This window comes from Sinohyriopsis cumingii, chromosome 5 (genome assembly GCF_028554795.1).
Source record: "Sinohyriopsis cumingii isolate HCF-2022 chromosome 5, ASM2855479v2, whole genome shotgun sequence".
NCBI classification, from domain to species: domain Eukaryota; kingdom Metazoa; phylum Mollusca; class Bivalvia; order Unionida; family Unionidae; genus Sinohyriopsis; species Sinohyriopsis cumingii.
The window spans coordinates 93,251,617-93,274,530 of NC_142965.1; the positions used below are offsets into that span (position 1 = coordinate 93,251,617).

The 22,914-nt window shown below is 35.3% G+C and overlaps 1 protein-coding gene across 1 annotated transcript in view; it reads left to right on the top strand.

The window, feature by feature from the left end:
- The first annotated feature begins 15,007 nt into the window (after nucleotides 1-15,007).
- LOC149799776 (glycerophosphodiester phosphodiesterase 2-like) overlaps nucleotides 15,008-22,914 on the top strand; it is a 96,923-nt gene continuing 89,016 nt past the window's right edge. The window contains exons 1-2 of the mRNA XM_089959164.1: nucleotides 15,008-15,099; nucleotides 17,673-17,882. Coding sequence (XP_089815290.1) covers nucleotides 17,739-17,882 — 144 coding nt within the window. The 5' untranslated portion in view covers nucleotides 15,008-15,099; nucleotides 17,673-17,738. The remainder of the gene's footprint in view (nucleotides 15,100-17,672; nucleotides 17,883-22,914) is intronic.

A 22,914-nucleotide genomic window follows, 5' to 3' on the forward strand; every position in this document is an offset into this window, starting at 1 on the left:
GAACATTTAGTGACTTATTTTGATCGTCATTCTTCTAGAAACGATGTAAAACTAGATAATTGGTTTTCTGACCAGTATGCTTATCTTTTGTCTTTAGCAAGGAAACGTAGTGTCCATCAATGGCCCAATGACTTCCAACAGTAGAAATCACAATTTCATTCACAACGTTGCCAGCCCTGTCAAAAAAATTGTTAGTCAGTTGAAAAAATGTTTGTTATTTGAAAAAAAAATGTTTAATGTTATATTGAATGGTTATTGTTAAAAATTTGTTAGTTGTTAGTGATAAGTGATTTTAAATTTAAAAAATGTTGTGCTTTGAAGAAAAAATGACTTTGTGGTTTGTTTTGCAATGGGTATCATGATTCATGCTCTTTGTCTCCTCTCTATTCCTCACATCACACTATTTGAACGTTCCGACTCGAAAACCGTGTAGGGATGTTTTCCTTCACGTCCGCGCTTTGACTATAAAAACTGTGTAGTCTTCACTCTGACCATCCATTGTCGACTCATCCTCCTACGAAGATGTGCTCAAAACTAGCTAAGCTGAACGAAGCCTACGTGAATTTGCATCGTGTCAGACAAAGTCTGATACCGAAGCCTGAAGAGATAGAGAATGTTAGAATGTTAAAAGTCACTGAAGACCTGATAGAAGAGCTCTTCAGAGAAGAAATTAACAGGGAGAAAGAAGAATGGACAGAGAAGTACACACTTCAGAAACAGCAGAGAGAACAGAGAGAGCAGCAACAACAAGATCAGCAGCAGGAACCTGAACCTGACAGAGGTTTTGTCGACTGTTGTGTCGACACCAAAGAGTTATTCTTCTCTTTCCGAAGAATCAGACCTTATCCTGTGAGAAAGCTTGTCGTCAAAGGAGGTCACAATCTTAGATCCTAAAAGATTGCCATAGCTTCAAGTTCACACAAAAAACAGCCCTTTTCAGGGCTACCCCATACTCTAGAAAAGAAATAACATTCCATTGTCTATGATAAGTTAGAAAAAAATAGAAGTGGGTCTATAAGCACATGAATTCATTATCTTGGTTAGAAAGTGTATGTATAAGCATTTTCTTTAAGTGGCTTGTGAATTTGTTTTAGAATAGCGATGGGTAGTAAAACAAAGTGAGTGGGTGTTTCTTTTAGGTCCGCGCGTGTTTTGATAATGATCTAGGTAATATAAGTTTTGGGTCTTAGGGGTGTTCTCCATCACATCCGTGCTTTGCAAATAAATACGAAAACAGTCGGCAGTCTGGCTACCCATCGTTGATTTGTCAACAGCTTAAAAAATTCGCAGCAGACTTTAAAAAGTAATGGAACTCCAGATGCATCTGGAATATGCCAAACGCTTGTTGGACGAACTGGCTATGGAGGCTGTAGAAGAGGAAGCCCGGATAGAAGAAGAGGAGGAGAAGAAGAAAAAGAAAGTAGAGGAGGAAAAGAAAAGAGAGATCAGGCCTCACCCAATGATGAGACCTAAGTATGAGGTCAAACCCATGGTGAGGACACCTCCCCAGCCAGTAGCTGCACCACAGCCACAGACACAGCCTCTTCCGTCAGTACAAAGACCAGTAGAAGTGCGTGTGGAAAATAGGATACCACAACAACATCCACGGCTCTGGCACAGACAGAGGGAAGTCTCCAGGTTCCCAGACAGTGAAGACTGGGATTCTGAAGCCAATCATCCCCCTTCTGCGATTCCAGTCACAATGGTGAATTGGGCGAATGATTGGAGTAGGAGATGCGTGTGCGGTGCCAGGCCATGGAGGTGTCACCACTAACCGATGCCTCTGGAGTTCCCGAAAAACAGCCCTTTTCAGGGCCAACCAAAACTCTAGAAAAGAAATAGTAATTAATTTGCCAATGTGTGAATGTGGAGTAGTGTGAATATAAACACTCACTCCTTTCCTGATGTGATTGTATGCGTTTATTTGTGTGTGATTGTAAGCGCTCTCGTACGTCTGTGTGGATAGTGGATTATGAGTTTGATTTTGCTGCTTTGCGTGTATGGATAGTATATTTTGTTTTTGTTTTTGTTTTTTGCTGCTTTGCGTATGTGGACAGTATATTTTGGTTTTGTTTTTTGCTGCCTTGCGTGTGTGGATAGTATATTTTAGTTTTGCTTTTTTCTGCTTCCCGTGTGTTGATAGTAGAGTATGGTTATGTTTTTGCATAGTCATTACTGTGTGAATAGTACATAATATGAGAAGAGAAAACTAGAGGATGTTTTCCTTCACGTCCGTGCTTTTCGTTTAAGAATGCATAGCGTTCGCCGTTCGCGCCATTCTACGGAATAAGCAGAGAAGATGGAAGTGTCAGCGCTGTTTAACGATTTAAGAAATGTTTACTTTTGGATGATGGATGGAGAATGTGCTATTGAAAGGATATAAAGAGAATGGAGGTTAAGAAAACGTCATGACTATGTCAATGAACTAAAATTAGCCAGGAAGATGATAGAGGAGATGATAGAGGAAGAAGTTAAGAGATTGAGAGGATTGATTCAACCAGAGTATGTCAGAGTGGGGACAATTAGTCTATGGACAAGGTAAAAGAAGTGAGATACTATTTGGAAGAGCTAAAGAAATGGTCAGAGTGGCAGTTTGTGAAAAGGGGTGGTGAACAACTAAAGAAAGCGGAAGAACAGATGAGAAAGGTAATAGATGAAGAAGTGCAGAAAATCAAGGACAGGTGGAGAAAAGATAGGAAAGAACAAGAGAATAGAAAGAAAAAGGAAGAGTTTGAGGGGCTGAACAATAACTGATCAAGATCCAAAAGAAGTTTAGAGCCATGGGCCACCCTGACTGGATACCGGAAAATGAAAAGAGGAAGAAGAAAGGAATTTTGGGAAAGATAAGGGGATGGATGAAGAAGTGGAGGAAATAGAAGAAGAAGAAGAAACACAAAGGCCCTTTACAGGGCCATTCATATGCCTCGAAAAGAAATTAACTTTCATGCCTAATTGCTTTTTTTTAAAAATGTCTGTTGTCTATTGTCTGTGTTCTATCCATCTTCCGTGTTCAATTTCCCTTGACACTATACAGGCCCACTATGTTTAATTTCCCTTGTCGCTATACAGGTCCACAATATATTCCCATGTTAAATTCCCCTTGTCGGCATAAACCATAAAAAAAATTCCCCATGTTAATTTCCCATTGTCGCCAAAGGGCCGGGACCCTATTTTAACATTAAAGTTCCCTTGTCGCTGTATCGCCCCACTACACTACTGTTGTCTACCACCTGTGTGCTTGTGTCTGACACCATCTGGTTAATGTGTTGTTTGGTAGGTTTCTCATTGTTGTTTTCTGGTGTATCATGTCTGTTTTGGGGTGAGTTGTTCTCTTGATGCTCTTGTTGCTGATTAGGAGTGTCTATCATCTGCCTCCTATTTGGTGTTGCTGTATTTATCTTTGTTATATTGTTGTTAGTATTATCCTCTTGTAAGTTAGTCACTGTTGCTGTTGGTGTTGTATTTTGTCAGTGTTATCTTCTTATAGGGGTGTCACTGTTGCTGTTGATTTTGTTCCAGTGTTTGTTACCTCATTTCCTGCTGCATTTTGAGGGTCTTGGGTTTGAATTTCTTTTTCCTTTTTGGATTTCAGTTGTATGTTGATTGGTCTTCTTTTCTGACAGGGTTTGTATAGCCGCGTCCAAGGTTGTTATATTGTCTTTTCTTTTTTTGTTATTTGCATTTGCCCTTGTGACCCTGGGTGAGCATGGTTGTAGGATTGTTAGTTTTCGTTTCGTTATTTATTTTGTTGTTGGAGAGGTGAGATAAGTTCCCACTAGTGTTTCCGTGGCGGGTTCTTTCTGTTTTGCTGTAATTAGATCTGTTTTCTGATTGCTTTGTGCTTGGTTTGTTATTTCCATTTTTTTCTTCAGTTTGTTATGTTTTAGGAGAGCAATTTTGTTCCTGGATCCTTGTGAAATATTTACATGTTTTATTGCTTGTGTTATAGTAATAGGTGTTGAGTTAAATTTTGTCAAATAATTATAATTAGCGATAATAGAAAGTATTAGTTGTTATAATTGTTAAATGGATTAGTTATTAATCTATGCTGTAAAATATTTCTTGTAATACTGGTGAAACATTTTGTTTAAGTTATGTTATGTCACTGTCTTTTGTTATGAACAGACTTCTGGTGAAACATCTTATAACAACACTGGCTTGTTGTTTTTGTTTATAAGTATTTCACCCAGGTTTTGCTAGTATATATTCCCTAGCACCTGTTTGAGGTCTGTTCAGTAAGTTATAGTGTCGTAGTCGAGTATTCCTAGTATATGTGATAGCTCTATCTAGTTTGTATTGGTTTTATAAGGTCAAATCTGGTTGGAGGTTGAATTCTTGGATTTGATTTTTCGGCTTTTATTTCTTAAGTGTGTTATTTTTATATGTCAGATTTGATTGCAAGTTGAATCCTTTAGGTTGTTTGCTACCGTAGTGGTGTTATTATATTCGGCAAGCTTTGATTGGTAGTTGAATAGTTCGGATGAAATTAAGAAATTTATATTGTTCATCTGTATGATATAAAAGGGTGATTTATATTGGCAGTTGAATTGTTCGGTTTGTCCTTTTGTTTTCTAGTATGCCCGTACTAATTAAGTAAGGTCAATTCTGATTGGTTGTTGGTTGTTTGGATTATTCTACTGTAATAGTTTTGTATATTGAACAGTATAGATATTTAGTTTTGATTTAAATATGTGTTGCTCTAGTAGTCAGCGTAGTTATTTGGATGTTATTATTGTTATTATTGTTTTATTATTATTTGCAGTTTATAAAGTGACAGTAGATTTAGATACACGAGTTAAAATTCGTTTGTTTAATGAGTTAATGAAAGTTAGTTATAATGTTAGTGATATTAAATATAAACGTTACAAATGACGGAAAGAGGCACAATGTAAATTTCTTTGGCATTAAATCTAAATAGATGGGGAATAATGATTCCTTGCCTTACTGTTGTAACAGTAGGTTGTTGTTGTTGTTGTTGTTGTGGGGTTTAAAGCCATTTTTCAGCACACGATAGGATATGCATGGCAGCCAGTATTAATGGGGAAGGAAGAACCCAGGAAAACCCCGGGAAGAACCACCGACCCACGAGAAGCTACTGGCAAGTTTCTCACATACCAACATTAGTGTAATAGTAAGGTGAGTTGATAATTAATTGAGACCAGTCGCGATGCCACTGGCCTTCATTCGTTCCTACTGCTGCTGCCCGCTTTCCTTTGTTCTTCGTCTTGATTTTAATTACCACGTGCTGGGTTTCTGACTGATCAAAAATTAGAGAATATCAATTTTGATGGCGGTAAACAAACGGATCAAATTAGGATACTGAAAAATAGAGATATTATCAAAAGCAGTTTCCAGCTAAAATGGAAACTGCATAATTCACTTAGGCAATTTTGGCACTTTGCTCGACCTTTTCAATATCGAGTTCAAGGCGGTCATCAGAAGATAAGTCAGCACCTGGTTTTCAGTGCTGTTATCGTCATTCCACATGGTTCAACCTTCCATTGGACTGCTAACATCCCAGCTGGTAGTTGCTTCCATACTGAAGTGTAAAGCTTCCTTTTAACAGCAGCAGTACCCTCCTCTATTATTCAATAGCAGCAGACTCGTTGATATGTAGGTATCACCAGACTTCTGTCTTTCTTCTTCCACAAATATGTGGGTCCCCGTGTCCAAACATACAGCACGTTTCCCATGCTTCCACATACCACTCCGTCAAGATACCAACCATGGCTCGTGCTTCTCCCTCAAGGTCGCCAAAGAATTATTAAGCAAAGGGAGCTTTCCAGCGAAGTTATTCTGCACTACACTTGTCGTCCCGGGCAAACAGATCGGTCCAAGCCAAGGTGCAGTGCTCCCCAATGTTAACTGGTCAACGTCCCCTTGATGAATGCTGGAAAGGAATGATGGAGGGATACAAGACCAATATCATTACCAAAACAAATCTGGAACGTGTTGACCTAAAAGAAACCATCACTCACACTGTACTTACAAACACTAACTACAAACACATACAGACTATTTTTGACAAGCTACTGAAACAAAGTGCTGATAGACCATTCCATTCCATTCTAGATGAACAACGCACAGCTCTACTTCAGAGCCCTCCACGTGGCGGCTATGAATCTGCCACGAAGAATGATGATAATGATTCGCCCCCAGCCATACAAGGACTAAGTTGTTTGCCCGGGACGGCAACGAGTATTGGCTAAATATTTTCACCGGTAAATTACATCTTGGGGATGGATGGAATCAGACAGTTTATACAGAGCGAGCAGGATCGGCTTACCAGGATGCATCTCAAGGTCATAGGCAAGAAAATGAGGCAAAATAACAACACAGGATACAACAATTTCTCTAAGCACAAAATACTGAATTAGTAAAGAAGAATACTATTCTGCTAGCTGTATGACCCTTTATTACAGGTCACTGATAAGAATTCACCAAGGCAGGCATAGAGTGACGGGAGGGAAGAGTCAACACGAGGCAGTATTCAGAAAGAAGGGCAGCCAGTGTTAAGACACACCACCAGAATCATGACTGTTGAACGGTGGAAAACAATTTTAGCTGAACTGATGAATGTTGTGGCACCATGGGAGTTCATTGGGGAAGGCGTAACACGTGACAGTCTGCTAAACAAGGGAGGCGTAAGTCCAGTGACGTCACCTAGAAACATACAAGCGAAACCCTCCTATACCGGGGAAGCTACCAGTTTTGCCGAAAATACCCGTTCCACAACAGCAGTCTCATAGAACAACACAGAAAAGAAATATTGCTAACATTGCCTGAATGTATACGGTTTTCATTTGACTGAAAACCGTTTGGGATAATATCTTTATTTTTAAATCCTTATTTGACCTGATTCGTTACCGCCATCAAAATTTTAATTCTCATATACTGCCTTTGTCGACACTCTTGCACAGTTGTGGCAGACTCAAATTCCATTCTAAACATGAGTGCATGTTAGGTTCATTCCCACTCATGACGGCCCTTCATTCAGATCGTTAGAGGCTTATTAGTCGGAAGACCTTCAGGCCTAATTAATCAGTGTTCTATGAACACTTAAATGCCTGGGTGATGAGGTACTAATTCCTTCCCACATGATTAATTAAGCAGCCAGCTTTGCTGACATAATCTCGTCGTATATGCCCTGACGAGCGAAAACGACGTTAATGCAAATAGTCAGTCAGTCAGTGCTTATAGACACACTTCTATTTTCACATAAAACAAAGAAATGAAGTGATTATAGACACACTTCTATTTTCTACGTAAAACAAAGAAATGAATTTATTAGAGACACACTTCTATTTTGTAACTTACTAACATACAATAGCCAATTGAACTAGTATGTATTTGGGTAACAGTGAAAAGGGATGTTTTTGTGGACGGAGAGATATGGCAATCTTATATTGTCTAAGATTGCATCCCCGTCGTGCGACAGACTTTCCCACACGACACTCCACAAAACCTCTGTCTGGTTCCTGCTGTTGTGGATGCTGCTGCTGTTCTCTCTTTTCTCTCTGCATCTGAATTTTGTTCTCTAGCAAAATGAGCAGCAACTGACGGAACAGTAAAACAATTATATTTCAACGCAAGATTTTTGATTTCTTCGTGGAGAGATTTGTGCGATAAATAACGCATTGGGTCGTACAAACTAATCATAGTTTCCATTATCTGAACTTTAAAACAGCCACACGGATACAGGATCGTTTTTACTTATTTCGTTAATAAAATCGAATATATCTCCTTGGTAAAATTTAACAGTTCGATTTCGCGGAAATATTGTTACTGCATTAGTCCACGCATGCGCATTATGGTCAATAATTTCGATCGAAGCTCCTTTTGATTTATATTTTGATCTGTACAAAATCTATATGGTTATCGTTTTTATTATTGGTAAATTTTAGTTTCTTTCCTAGCTCAGCGACGTTTCTGACAGATGCTCTGGTATTTATAATTATTTATTCCCATTTGTTTATTATTTTACGTCTTTTATTCGTTAGATCGTTTCCACGTATCGGGTTTATAAAATGTTCCGTTACTCGTTCAACTACACAATTTAGCCACGACAACTTCATTGGTTTTAGATTATTGACGCTGGGTTTATTATTTATCGGATATTACACGTAGATAACCGCGGTTACAGGATACGCTGGTTCATAATTTTTTATGTCATCAAGATAATTATGATACAACAGTTATTTTATCTGAAAATTCCACTTTTGAAAGAAGATAACTCTGTTGTCAAGCGAAATGCTCTCGCATGCAGGTTACCTCGATTGTTGCTACGTTATTGATCTCAAGAAGGGAGATAACTCTGTAACATATATTTCTCCGGTAGAACTTCATTTTTTTATCATTTTAATTAATTAATTAATTAACCATAGGTATGTTAATCAATACCAGTAAAGTAACATAATTATATAATAGTTCAAATTACTAAAGGGATATTTATGGTGTCTAACTTACAAACGAAATAAGGCAGAAAAACACAACGTTACATGTACAAAATAATTATTTATTTTAGCTGTTATACGGAAAATATATTTTTTTCAAACCTGACTTCGTCAAAGGCAGAAATGTGTAACATATAATTATTTTATACAGCGTGTTTCTAAACAGAAATAAATTCACGCTGTAATTTTACTCAGTGCTGTAGCAATCCAGCACAGGTAACTGTAAAATAATTTCTGAAACGTATATCTGTAAGATGTGTACGGGGGTACAACGCTAGAGTGTAGAATTCATAGACTCTAGGTCTGGCGTTCGAAACCAGTGACTGACAATTGTCGACGGTTGCGATATTTCGCTATTTTTCATTAATAGGTGGGGGTCCAAAAACCCAAGGTCGAACTTCAACAAAAAAAAAATACACCCGCCCACCATAACAAAACGTGGAGGGTGATCTTTTCCACTCTCCTGGGGTCGATTTGGGGGGGGTGCAAAAATATGTTGAACGTAGAAGGCTCCCGTATATGTGTTGCCGTCCTTAAAACAAAATTTTTATTTATTTGTGCAGTCCTTTGAATTAAGTTATAGAATTAAGATTATATATTGTGCCGTCCTTAGAATTAAGATCGTATATATCAAAAAAGCTTACAAGACAAATCTCAGTTTGTATATTCTCACTAGACAAACGTCAGTTTTACTATTCTCATTGGACAAACCGCACGTTGGCTATTCTCACTAGCCAAATCTTTAGTTGGTTATTCTTACTAGACATACGTCAATTTGGCAAACTAGAAAAAATATCAATTTGGCTATTCTCACTAGACAAATTTGATGTATTTTAAGTATATATGCGCTGCAAATATGTTTTTATATGTATTTGTGTCATCCTCAAAAACGGTAAATGACGACCTAAAATATTTTATATATAAAATGAATTTTGAAAATATTAATACTATTATTTCTGCAATTAAAAAATTAAAACATGACGGTATGAAAATTTAAGTTGATCGTGGCAAAAATATTGTTGATTTTGAATCGTTACAAAATCGTAAATTTGAAGGCGAATATACACTGTCAGCGGAATACAGATTAATTAAAACCATCCAGCAAATTATGGTACAATCTATACCAACAGTGAAAGATACAGAAGTGGAAAAATGCGTCTCGCTTTTCGTGATTGAAAAAATTAGATCAAAATTATCTGACGAATACGAAACAAAAAAGAATATCAATACACGCGTAAGACAACTGAAGAAGATTATATCAGATCGCGAAAACGAAAACGCTGTTACTTATGAAAGTGATTGTAGTAACAACGTCACTAATGATGAAAATGAAAGTTATTACTAGTGATTGTGAAAGTAAAAGTTAATTTTATTTTAAATAAAATATTTTTGATTCTGATTATAATATTGTTTTTAAAACGATTTTCCTAGATTTTAGAGACATTTTGTGAAAATTCATCGTTTTTTCATCGATTTTAGTCGATTTTTCAATTTTAAAAAAATAAGCGAAATTGCAGATTTTTGAAGGGTGAAAACCGCAGCGATTCTCTAAATGATTTATCGATAAATCATTACATTTTCGTGAAACATAGTCAAAAGTAATGTTTGTTTTTTTAAACTGAAATATATCTGATTTTGATTGGGTTTTTTTAGCAGAAAAAAAAATGAAATTTTTTCGATTTATCGATAACTCATTTAGGGATTGGCTGGGGTTTCCAACCAATCAAATTATAAAATTTGACTAATTTTCATTATTTTTTTAGTAGCATATACCCAATCAAATAATAAAATCTGATTGATTTTTATTATTTATCTGAAATCTGAGCGAGGATGAGTAAAAAAATATTCTTTTATAACATATTTTGTAATTGTTTTATTATACTTTTTAGAATATATCAACCAATTAATAAAATCAGACTTTTTATTCAGAATTAGACAACATTTTTAAGCTGATCAAATTTAATGCAGGAATGTACATAATTCATAATCGGATCTCTATCACACGTGATCATAATAATATGTTCTCGCCGCAGTTCATCTATTTGTTACTGTGTCAAAAAAGTCGTCGTTGCCGAGTTCATCAATAACTATATCAACACTAAACTGTTCTGTGTTGACTGGAGACTGTGTCATTATTGTTCTGATGGCATTTTCAAGTACCTCCACCTTGTTGTTTGTGAAAACTCTCACATGTTGGTACAGTATATAATATACCTCTTGAATAAATAATTAATTGCTAAACAGTCTGGAAAAATATCTCGTTAAGATTTGACATACAGATTTATATTCAAATTTTCATTTCTTAAATCAATTAAATGGTTAGCAAGTTTGAAATTTATTCTTGATAATAAATTATTATGACATCGTAGATAAACAGGATTAATATGTTTTTGTACAATCAAATCTTCAGGAGGTACTTGCGGAGTAAATGTATATAAAATATATCCTTGCTGAGCTTGATTTGATTTTTCAAGATCTATTTGATAATTGTCATCAATTACATCGCATACAAGATTTCAATAGTTAAAGATATATTAACGATTCCTGATGAAATATGACGCCCGCCACCGTATGGAACATTGTTATGTTTGAGAATACCTGGAAGTGGGGCTATATTTTCCATGATTCAACGATTTTAGGAAAGTTTTCGTTGATAATTTTTTTGTGTTCCTCCTTATTATATTTTGGTACTGCATATGTAAAATCACCTGGTCCTTCATATTATTTTTCTGTTAATTTATAATGATTGATAAATGGTTTTCTAGGGCGGGGGAAAAATAGCGTGGTTAAATACCTCCTTAATGAAAGTGTCATTAACATGATTATAATCTGATTCCATCTGATTTAGATGTTGTATTGTTTCAATGATTTGTTGTTTTATATCATCATTATAATGTTGTGATAACGACAAAAACAGATTTTATATTTTGTCGATTGATTGTTTGACTTCAGAATTAATGGGGTCGGAATACATTTTATCAACATCCAAGTATGTTATTTCGCCACCAAGAGTATAAATAGTATATACATCATTAGTTCCATTCCACGGAAAAATATTTCGATACTTTGAAGTTGTTATACCTTTATCTCGTCTGTAATAAAATCATCTCGTTTTGGTTCTGGTGGTCCGTTATATTCTGATATTATTTCAGGCCATCCTAAAGCATAAGTGATTGACGATTGATAAATATCTACAAAGTAATCTGTCGAATTTATCTCTATCGCAGCCGATAATGTTGGTTCCGGAACAGTTATAGCGATTTTTGCTTCTCTTCCGGTTCTAGATTTTATTCTGCGCTGAAATTCATCATTGATTTGTTCAGTCTGATAGCTTTCTGTAGGAATAGAAACAGCTAACCAGTCGGGGGTTCCATCTGGTTTTTTATTATTTGCAAATACAAGCGAATTATTCTCTGTAATCCACCAAATGATTTTGATCTGATATTTGACCAACTGTAATATATTCGTAATTGTGCTAGTACGATTTTTTTCCCACTAAATTGCAGTTCGAAAGTTAACACTAAATTCTGGATTGGTTGAGTTTAATGATATCATCGTAGTTTTTGACGGAGTTGTGTTAACGACACTCTGTTGTAGTAGCTCGTTCGGAGTTGACAATCTTATTTAAATCCTGATTTTCTAAGTCAATCACGGTCATTGCTTCTTTGTAGATTTTGATCGTATCCGTGAACTCAAAATCTGATATTTTCATATCACTAAGATTTGTTGATGATAACGAGGATAATTTACATTATGCTAACATCGCTGCGTGTAATTTTATTATATAATCATGCAATTTTGCATTTGTGGACGTGCATATGTTTATTGCAATGATATTAAGAATAGCGGCAATCGTTGTTGTAGCTGAAACACAAATTGTTACAACTGCTGGTGATGTCATTGCTATTGTTGATAATACGCCGCTTCCAGCAATAATAGCAGACACTGAATAAATAATTATTTCAACAATAACTACACGTTGAAAAATTTTCTTCGTCATTTAATATTAATCTACGTGTGACAAACCCTAAGTTGAAATTTTCCTTTATTGATAGCACAGTAAGTGTTTCTGCAGATCCTGTAGCGTTTCTTACATTACCTATGGTTACGTAATTACTCTCAGGCTGATCAGTGGCATCCTTTGCAAAGATTACTGACGGACCAGCTGACTTCGAGTAATCATCTGAATATCTTGCAAGACCAAGAATCATCGTAGCAATATCAACATTTTCGAGACACGATTCAATATTTTTTCCATTAATCATGTATATAGCACTGTTAAATAATGCCATGACACCAGTATTAACAAAACCAACTCGATCACCAATTCCGTATGCTGTATCATCTGCTTTCAAAAGTCTACTTTCTACTTCAATAAATGCTTCAGCAGGTAAGAAATATCTACTTGTATCTTGAACTTGTAATTCGATTCTTCCTCGTGCGTTAGGTACTCATAAAAATAATACTGATAATCGCGTATAGATTCATCTTTCAGAACCGGTGCGTCCATATCGAACGCTGGGTCAGATATATGCTTGAACATTTTTATTATAATTATTATCGTCTAACACGAAGACCACTTCCTCATATTAAACTTGCCGTTATATTTTTTCTTTTTCTTTTCTTGATATGGGAACACCAGACATCCTTGCTAGTTTTGATTTGCAGCCTAATTTATTATTTTAATGACATTTGCAGGGATAACTTCAGTACTGGGTAATTTTACTGGTTGTGTTTTTCTTCGTACTAATCGAGCTAATCTTTGTTTGATCGATGAAAATACTTTACCGGCAACATTACCAATAGCACTAATACCTTTATCACGAACAGCCTCAATAGCTTTCATCCCTAATTGTTTTGCAATCGGTATTGCTTTTGGAGCCATCCTTCTGAATAAACCCATAACAACATCATCGAGTCCATCTCCGTAAATCGCTTTGTAAGTTGGTAATCATGAGTTTACTACCCTAACTAGTACAGGCCCACTTTGAGCAGTGTGTATAATCATTTTTAAATTACATGCTGATTAATTAGCTGTCTTTTTAGTCGCTGTGATAATCATCAGCAATTTCATTAATAAGAGAATGGTAAATATTATGATCCATAATACCGCCTGTAAATAATCTTCGGCAAATATCAGCTATTTCATTAATAATTTCTGGAAAATTATTTCCTGCACGTTTTCCTCCGATCAGAATTTCTAGTCGGACAACATCGGCCAGAACACTGTCAGAACATATTCCTTGAGTAACAAAACCACTTCCAGTTGTTTCATCTTTCTTACTTGTTGTTTCTTCTGCTTCTTCCTTTTGTTTCCCTTCTCGTTCAACCTTCTTAAGTTTCGACCTCATTTCTTTCTCTCATTGTTTCCTTTCTGTTTTTGCTTTTTCAAGTTGTAACTTCATTTCTTCTTTTCTTTTTTGGTCTCCTTTCCAGTCTTGATTGTTTAATACGCTCATCTACTGCCTGGTTAAAAATGTCAAAAGTATTAGCATCTTCCTCCAATCTGATTTGTTGAATATTAGAAGCGACGCGTAATACATCTCTTCTCCAATCAGCATTTTAAAAGAGTTTTAACATATTCGGGTTTTAGATACTCATCTCTATCATGACATCCAAAAGCGACAATATCAATTATTTTGTTTGGGTTTTTTAATAGCGGTAATACCTTCGGGTGTGAATTTATCTGTAATGTTAGTTCTACCTCTTGGCAGAGGTTGGGGTTGAGGAGGTTTCTGTGGTGGTGGTTGAGCTGCTTGAAGACGGCCATCAATATCAACGGGCAATGTTTCAAGAGCTTTTTGTGTTGCCTCAGTTGCTGTAACAATTTTCTTGGTTGGTCCGACAATTGGTTCAAATAATTGTTCTGTACCTTCTGCAAATTCAACTTGAGATTCTTGACGTTCTTGTAGTTTTCGTCTGACAGAATCACGGACGGGAAGACATTTCTTTATTGCTTCTAATGTTTCTCGAGCTAACCACTCAGTATAATACTCCATAGCTGGTGACATTATTGATATAATAATGATTTAATTATTGCAGCAGAGAGGGTGCGACCTCAGTGAAACGTCATACAAATTTAGAAAAACACAAACGACAAATAGATAAAGTAACAAAAAAGACCTAACCCAATTAGAGAAACTCTCGGTAAAGTTAGAGGCTCTAGTTTAGCGTTAGTGGCCTTATTTTTTTTTTTTTTTTTTTATATAAGGTCTTAGTTTTCAAAATGACGTTTCAGCAAAAGGTATCGTCACCCTCTCAGCTGCTACATCAAAACAATATAATTGTATTATATTGTAGTGTACTGTTAAATGTCTTTTATTCAGATATTTCTACACGCTCGTGGAGATTAATAAAGTTACTGACTTGAATTATCTGTCAAAATCGTGCTGCATATTCATGTAAATAAACCACATCGAATGAGGTTGACATTGTGAGAGAGGCAACGAGTATGGTATCATGAAGAAAATTTATCCATTTTACCGCTGGAACTGTTTAATGACAGACACATTTCTTACAGACACCGATATTTAAATGTCATGATGACCCATAACCTTTGACCTTGTATACATTCCATCATGGCGACAGTTGTCAGAGACTGAAATGATCCATTTTGCCCGAAAGGACAATTGTTGTAATTTATATGGTTTGTTTAATATTTTACGATTTCTAACACAATATACTAATTACACATGTTTCTGAATTATATTCATAAAATGCGAACAGCTATAAAAAGTATGCGTCACTGTGTGGAAGCTCCAGGACTCGTCTGCCCTCATTAGGCTTTTGACAGGAATTTGGGCCATAACTGGATGGATTGGTAGTGAGTGATAGGGTGGGGGCGCTCTTTGTATTAGACATTTAGGGCATAACGGGAGAGATTGGTAATGCAGGGTAGGTTTAAGAGGGTTTGTGGTTTATTCGGGAATATATATGTAACACAAGACACCGATCCTTCATTTTTCAATTTTACGCTGTACGTAATGCTTAAATCCAAGTGTTTACTTATTTACGAAGAATATTTTACAAATAAATAATAATGATCTGTGTAATGTGGCCTTTCTACAAGTAACATTAACTATTTTGTCACAAACAACATTTCTAACAAGCTGAGTGGAGACAGTAGGCCTACAATGTAAGACAGCACATGTTGGTTTTGTTTTAGTGCTGTCTTACTATCCAAATAACGGCCTTGTATAGCGTGTTTCGATGTCGTTTACATCGGAACGAGTAGTCAGAGTTTCAGGAATATCTCACACATTTGGCAGCATATATTGACACTCTTCCACTAATTTATGTGTAATTAATATACTTACTGTGATGTCTTTCTCTTGGTGGAACGAAAATTTGACACTAGCAAATGGACGCATTTTCGTGTTCCATTGACATACATTTGAATTTGTTGCAATGTGACAGTGGTCTAGGTATGCCGAAGTATGTTTAAGTAAGTTCATGTGGCGGTTATGTTTCTTGAACGAAATGAAACATTGCATAACAGTTCAATAGGCATATTATATTTTTATTATTTTTGTTAAAGAATAATATTTCAACTTGACCTGATTTAGGCATTCCTGGCTCTCATCGCTCTCCAGCCAATTGAATTGTAGGCCAATGAAACTTGAAAACAGGTCCATTTCTTTTGTGATAATTTGAATTTATTACAGAAAAGACATCAGGGTAAGTAGAGTCTGACAAAAACATTATAACTTTACTTTGTAGGAAAGCATTGTTATTGGTTGCCAGTTGTATATGATATTTATGAAAATTTTACTTACCTTATACTGTTAGTCGACATCAAAACATGCTACACAGCGCTGTTATTTCGGCAGTAAGACCCATCACCCCCAGAACAAAAATATCGGGTGTTGTGTCTTACATTGTAGGACTAGAGACAGAGTACCTGAATCAGTGGTTATTAAAAAAAAGCACGTCAGAACCAAGGCTCAAGCTAGTGACCCAAATGCTTCAAGTATTAGTATACACTCTGCAAACTAAACTATCCCTCTTATGGATCTATCCAGTGCCTCTTCATCTCACTATCCAAGGTTCTGATTTGTTAACCTATCTACACTTGGTGAATCAATCATGTTTTAAGTGTGTTCCACTAGAAACATCCATTAGATTTCACAAGGTCCCTCCCTTAGTGCGCAATGCCAACTAACGAGTAGCATGTAACAGTGGTGTATTGTACATTGGCTGAAAATGGTGGAGGCTGTTTATTTCAGAAAGATACTTTGTAATTTTAATATTGAAAGTCTGATTACATACAAGAATTAGCCATTGCAGATGTATAGGAGGGAAAGGATGTATTTATGCAAACATGGACTGGCAGTGGAAAATTGCTTATTTATGAGAACATTTGATTTGTGTACATGCCCCAAGTTTTAGTCATGGAGGAAAGGTGTTCCGATTTGAACAAATTGATTTTCATTGGGTGCAGTGGCACTGAAATATTGGGATTGATCTGCCAATTTGTATCTTATTTTGCTGTGCAATATTATAAACTTAAATGATTTGTAAAGTCACTATCTTCAATAAATTTCAACATGCTCATGGTAACTAATTAACTGTATTTACTTGAATTTTCTGTCAAAATTGTGTATATGCGAGTACAGACTTTGTCTTTTTCACTGCATTGTATGATGTTGATCATGTAAAGGAGACAACAAACTATAGCTCTTGACATTATGTAATACATAACTGCAATGAACTTTTACTTTTACATCTTTGCAATGGAAACTTTATTTGTTTTGCAGCCATATATTTGTGAACATTTTCAGCAATGTTATTAGCAAAATATAAAGATTGTAAATGCAACTTTTTGATTTTGTTGAGCCAACATTAGCTGAAAGCAGCACTTAGCAGTCACAGTTCAATTGTTAGTGCAACTGTCAACAGTCTATTAGGGTTTTGGTTAAGATTTTTTAAACAATTGTTTTATCATGCTCCAGCTTTCTTTTTGTTTTTCATTAATCAACAAAATCTGTTATTTTCCAAATATTTATGCATAGCCACTTCAGTTCAGATACTGTGTCAAACTGGTGAATCCTTTTGGGTTTTTTATAAGACGGTTGGCTTGTGCATTTCCCATGCAATTTAGAATTACCTAATTAGAATTCATTCACTCTTAAGGTGAAAGAATGAACAAAAAGGTAAATGAAAGAATCATAATCCATGCATTTATTGATAAATTTTAAGTTTTACATTCTTGCATTATAGGTAATTGTGAGTATAGATGAACACACTGTAATGAACTGAAGTGAGAAATGGTTAGCTGAAATTTGGATGAAATTCATCAGGTACAACTCTAGGATGGTTACCCATGTGAAACTCCAGTATTATCGGCACAAATATGGATTGGTTTTTATGACGGGACTTCTTGGATGCCGCTGGCACAGATATAAGCAGTCTACTAGAGCCAACAGAAAGGTAAAAATATTCTATAAAGGCTTGATATAAAGTTTGTGCATGTGTGTATTTTTTAAAATTTACTTACATGCAAACACCTGCTCATACTTTGGCAGATGGTTTGACAAAGAATAAATTTCACGAGCAATATTGTATCACATATTATTATATGCTTATTTTTTTTTCCTCCGTTAACTTTACATTGTCAGAATCGTGCAGTATTACCTGATACTGAACCCGCGCGCCAATGCACATATAGCATTCACATGCATGCCAGTAGCTTCTCGTGGGTTGGTGGTCCTTCCCTGGGTTTTCCAGGGTTCTTCCTCCACCTGTTATATTGGCTGCCATGTATAGCCTATATTGTGCTGAAAAATGGTGTTAAACCCTAGAACAACAACAACATTCACGTGCATAAAGGAACTACTTTCTATTGTAAACAAACAATGGATGCAGATGCCAACACTTTTTATTTGTAAACAAATCATGTACACTCGTGTAAGAGGCGCTTTACATTGTGGTTGTTTAAATTTGTTTCTAAATGAACTAAAACAGATGTTTTGTGGACATTTCACGTTTATACATTGTTTCAGATTTAGGCTAGCTGCAATATGCAACAGATGCATGAAAAGGTCCTTACAAATAACATACAAGTGACAAGTCATATACTCTCTTCTTTAGCTGGTGACAAGAATGGCAAAAAAATGTACTTACAGTTTTACATCCTGAATTTCCTCAAAATATACTTTCTTAGTTCTGCAAATCCGAATTACTTGAGCCATGTCATATGTTCTCAATCTTGATTACACATTTTGAAATTGTATTATAATGTTGATGATAAGTGAAATTACATCCTGCTTACTGCACTCAAAATGAAATAAGCATTAAATTCCATAGCATCTTTTTGATAATTGCAATTCAAAGACTTCATATTTTTCCCACATTATGATTTCAAACATTCACTGACAGAAACAGAAACACATTTTCAGATGTCAACACGCTTCTCCCTAGCTTCTTCAGTCCCATGTATTTCATGTGGAATTGTCACATACAGATCCAGTCCATAATCACGAAATTTTGTAGAATCGAAAAAATAACAAATTCTATTCATTCCAGATCAAATGGAAAAGTTATTGCAATGCACATTCATTCATGTCTCCAAATTGCAATTTTAACTAGACACGCAATTTTCTTTCGAATGTTATGTCGAGCACACAACTGAGTTCAAATTTATCTGGGCAGAGTTATGTGCGCAGTAATAATGTTCTTGTTGTGTAATGATGAATATGCGTTTGTGTATTTAGCTTGGAATACAGCAATCATTCATTTACGTTGTTTCTTTTAGTGTATTTTGTTTATATAATTAAGCCTTGGGTAGAATAAAAAAATGAGCATATAAGAAAAAGATTACTGCATTTGTACAGGAAAATATGAACTCGTTTTGTCAGATTTATATACTGCAGGGATCGTCCTGGGCTTCGCCAATGTCGCAAATTGCGATTTTTTTCCCTTATTGGCGACAAAAATATCTCATCTGGCGATTTTTTTGGCGACATACTTTTTGGTTATTTAATTTGTACATACAATCATGGATTTGGACTGGATAAATTAAAAGCGAGAACAAAAGGAAGCCACAAACTTGACTAAGCAATGCGTTGGAATCAATCTGTTACACAAACGATCCTTTGTTCGTATTGACAAACCCATCTTTACAGTGCATTGTTACATCATAATCTGCTTATGCTGACATCTGGGCTGAGTACTGTATGCTACGATACAGTCAATCATGCTACCGCACTATACCTACAACTGACCGAATAGAACAGATACAATTGTATGGCTAATCCTTCTGGGTTTTTTTTGTTTTTTTTTTTACATATACCAATACAATAGTTTTGCTGAACCTTCATAGAAAACTGATAACCTTTGAAGTACCGACTGTGTATAAATACAAAGCAAATGGAAAAAATCTCAATCACAATTATATCTGTCGCCAGTGCAGCATTTTACTCATTGATCTTTTCCTTTTGCCATCAATTCCGTGTTACAGCTGCAGAGACTTAAACTCCACAACAAGAAATAGCAAAAAAAAAAAAAAAAAGTTTTGCATAATTAATAATAATTATTTATTTCTCAAAATACAAGAGTAAAAAAATCCCTAACTTTGGTGTGAATTTATGCTTATATATACGGTCCAATATTGCGCGGTGTTGACTCGTGTCGTGTAAGTTTCATTCGTGGGAATGGAGATCCTATTTTGCTTGTCGAGAAAATTTATACAGCATTCATTGATCATTCTTGTGATTTAGGAAGCAATTCACTACAAGCTTTGTGAAGCTAGCCATGGGGGGGGTGGGGGGGGGTTGCTGAGAGACTACTGGTGTCACCTGTCAGCACTGTAGACTGTGAACGTGGATTCAGTAAGATGAACTTCATAAAAACTGACATCAGAAACAAGCTCTGCTTCTCATCTCTCGAGAATTTAATGAGAATCAGCATATACAGATGTGAAAAATTAGACTTTGAAACTGCATTCAACAAGTGGGCAGCCCTAAAATCGCGACAGATCTTCATGTAACACTTTGTAACATTTTGTTAATGCTTGTTGTAATTAAAGTATTAACTAACCCATCTTTTGTAATTTTCATTGCCTGTTACATTAATAGACTAAATTAACACCTGGAAAATGTACACTGCTTGTTTTGGCGACACTTTTTGAAAATTGGCGACAAAATATTGAGGTTGGCGATTTTTTTGGCGACAGCTTTTTAAAAGCCAGGACCATCCCTGATACTGCACTCCCAAGGTCGTGCAGTATTCCATCCAAAAAATTTGTCATATTTTTCCACACAAATGCAGTAACTTATAAGTACGGAACCAAACATTAAACACAGGAAGATAATATAATGAAACATACACAAAATGATCCAAACTGTCCCGATAATGACCATTTTCTTGTCTTTTTGTCCAGTTTAATGAAGTAAATAATAAGGTCATATAATCTATCTCTGCTTTTACCTACTATGGGCAACTAAGTAACTGCCACACACTTTTTAAATTCCACTTTACAAAGAATGTGTGTCAATCATGAGGTAGCAATGTATTATTCCTGGTGAGGTAAAAAGGTATTTTCAGTTAATATCATATGTACATTTTTATTTGTTCAGGTAAATAGCTTTTACATTTTGATTATTATTAATAGCATCCTCAAAATTAGCATAAGAAAAGTTTTTTTCAGTGAACATTGAAAAGAAAATGAAGAAAAACTACAGTGGTTTTTTCTACCTTTTATACAATAGGTTTCTGTAGATGTATATACTGAAATATTAAAGAAAGCATTTTATTTGAAAAGAAACAAAAAAACCATATCATTAACCATACAATACTTTTATTAAAATGGATACATTTAGACATTGAGAAAGAGAAAATGTGGAGGGAAAGAAGCATTAATTAATAACAAAAATATGACAACTTAATCTTTTCATACCATAACTTTATCACAATGTGCACATTTAAAAAAGTGAAGAAAATACAGGTAATATAAATATCAACACAATACTCTACATTTACTTTGAATTGTGAGCTAAGAAAGATTTATTAAACATTCAGCTGTGGTAATTTAAAAATAAAGCTTCGGTACTTTCATGCACTAGTAAAAAGATATCCATAAATACCATGCACATAGTTTTCAACATCTCCTGCAAACACAAAACAACCACTGAAATCAATCCTGTTTGTGCAGTCTGTTCCTAGCATCCAGCCATACCTGGCATGCTAACCATGTGCAGTCTGTTCCTAGCATCCAGCCATATCTGGCATGCTAACCATGTGCAGTCTGTTCCTAGCATCCAGCCATATCTGGCATGCTAACCATGGGCAGTCTGTTCCTAGCATCCAGCCATGTCTGGCATGCTAACCATGTGCAGTCTGTTCCTAGCAACAAGCCATATCTGGCATGCTAACCATAATTTTGCATCATGACCTTGTTTAATGAACACTTCATTCACCTAAGTGTACATCATTGAGTATGAAGTTTTGGCTTCTTTCATATTTGATTAGACTTTAAAATGACCTATTATGAAAGAAAAACACCATTGATAATTTGTCATACCAGAATATTGTTGCTGTGGTTCACGTAACACACTGCTTCAGACATTGTTTAATCCTTCTATGGTATTTGAACTACATTAAAAAAATTAAATAGACATATGTTTTACCTGTTTCAGTATGATTTTTGCAATTATTTTTATATTTTATGCCAACTTTTTTAGGTGGATGGGGATTCAAATCAGCAAGGTTCTCTAGTAATTGATACGCTTACATTAATTTCTTGTTAAATGCCTCCTGTAGTTTAAAATTCCACCTGTTTTCAATGCAGTGGGGAAGTTTCTCTCCATAATTTTCAATTCTTGTATAAGCCTTATTTGTGAATATAGTTGGGGGTGGGTGGCTGGCCATTGAAAAATGTTGCAATATGAGTAATGTTGGGACCGCACTAGTATCCAATTGTTTTGACCAGATTTTTCTTCTCCAATGGTACCAATTAGCAGATTAGTGTAAATATTTCGAGCAAGGATGTAAGTTATTGAAACTACGAATAGATACCTTTCTTTAGCATAATAGAATATGACTCCTTAGCTTTCAATCTTATCACAAGACCTTCATCAGAAGAATGACTTCAGGACTGAAGTCACATGTGTTATACATATTTAATTTAATTGTTTCTCTGTTAGATTTACATTTTTTTTTGTTTCATTACATTTTATTGTTATGTAACATTGTTTGCTGGGCTTGACCTTGTCCAAAAGTGAGTTCCTTTCTTCTTGACCTGATTGACCTTTTTTAATTTTTTTATTTCATTTATTTGAACAACAAATAATAGCTTCATTATTCTCTTTGTGTATGAATTTATTATCATGATTGTTATTCAGGTAAACAAGAAGGCGTAAATATGTTAATCAGAGTCAGGTTTTGGAGATTCCTAAGTGAATTTTGTAGGCTATTGTGTTGTAAATAAACAAGCTCATTAGATCATTCTAGAAGGTTATTTTTC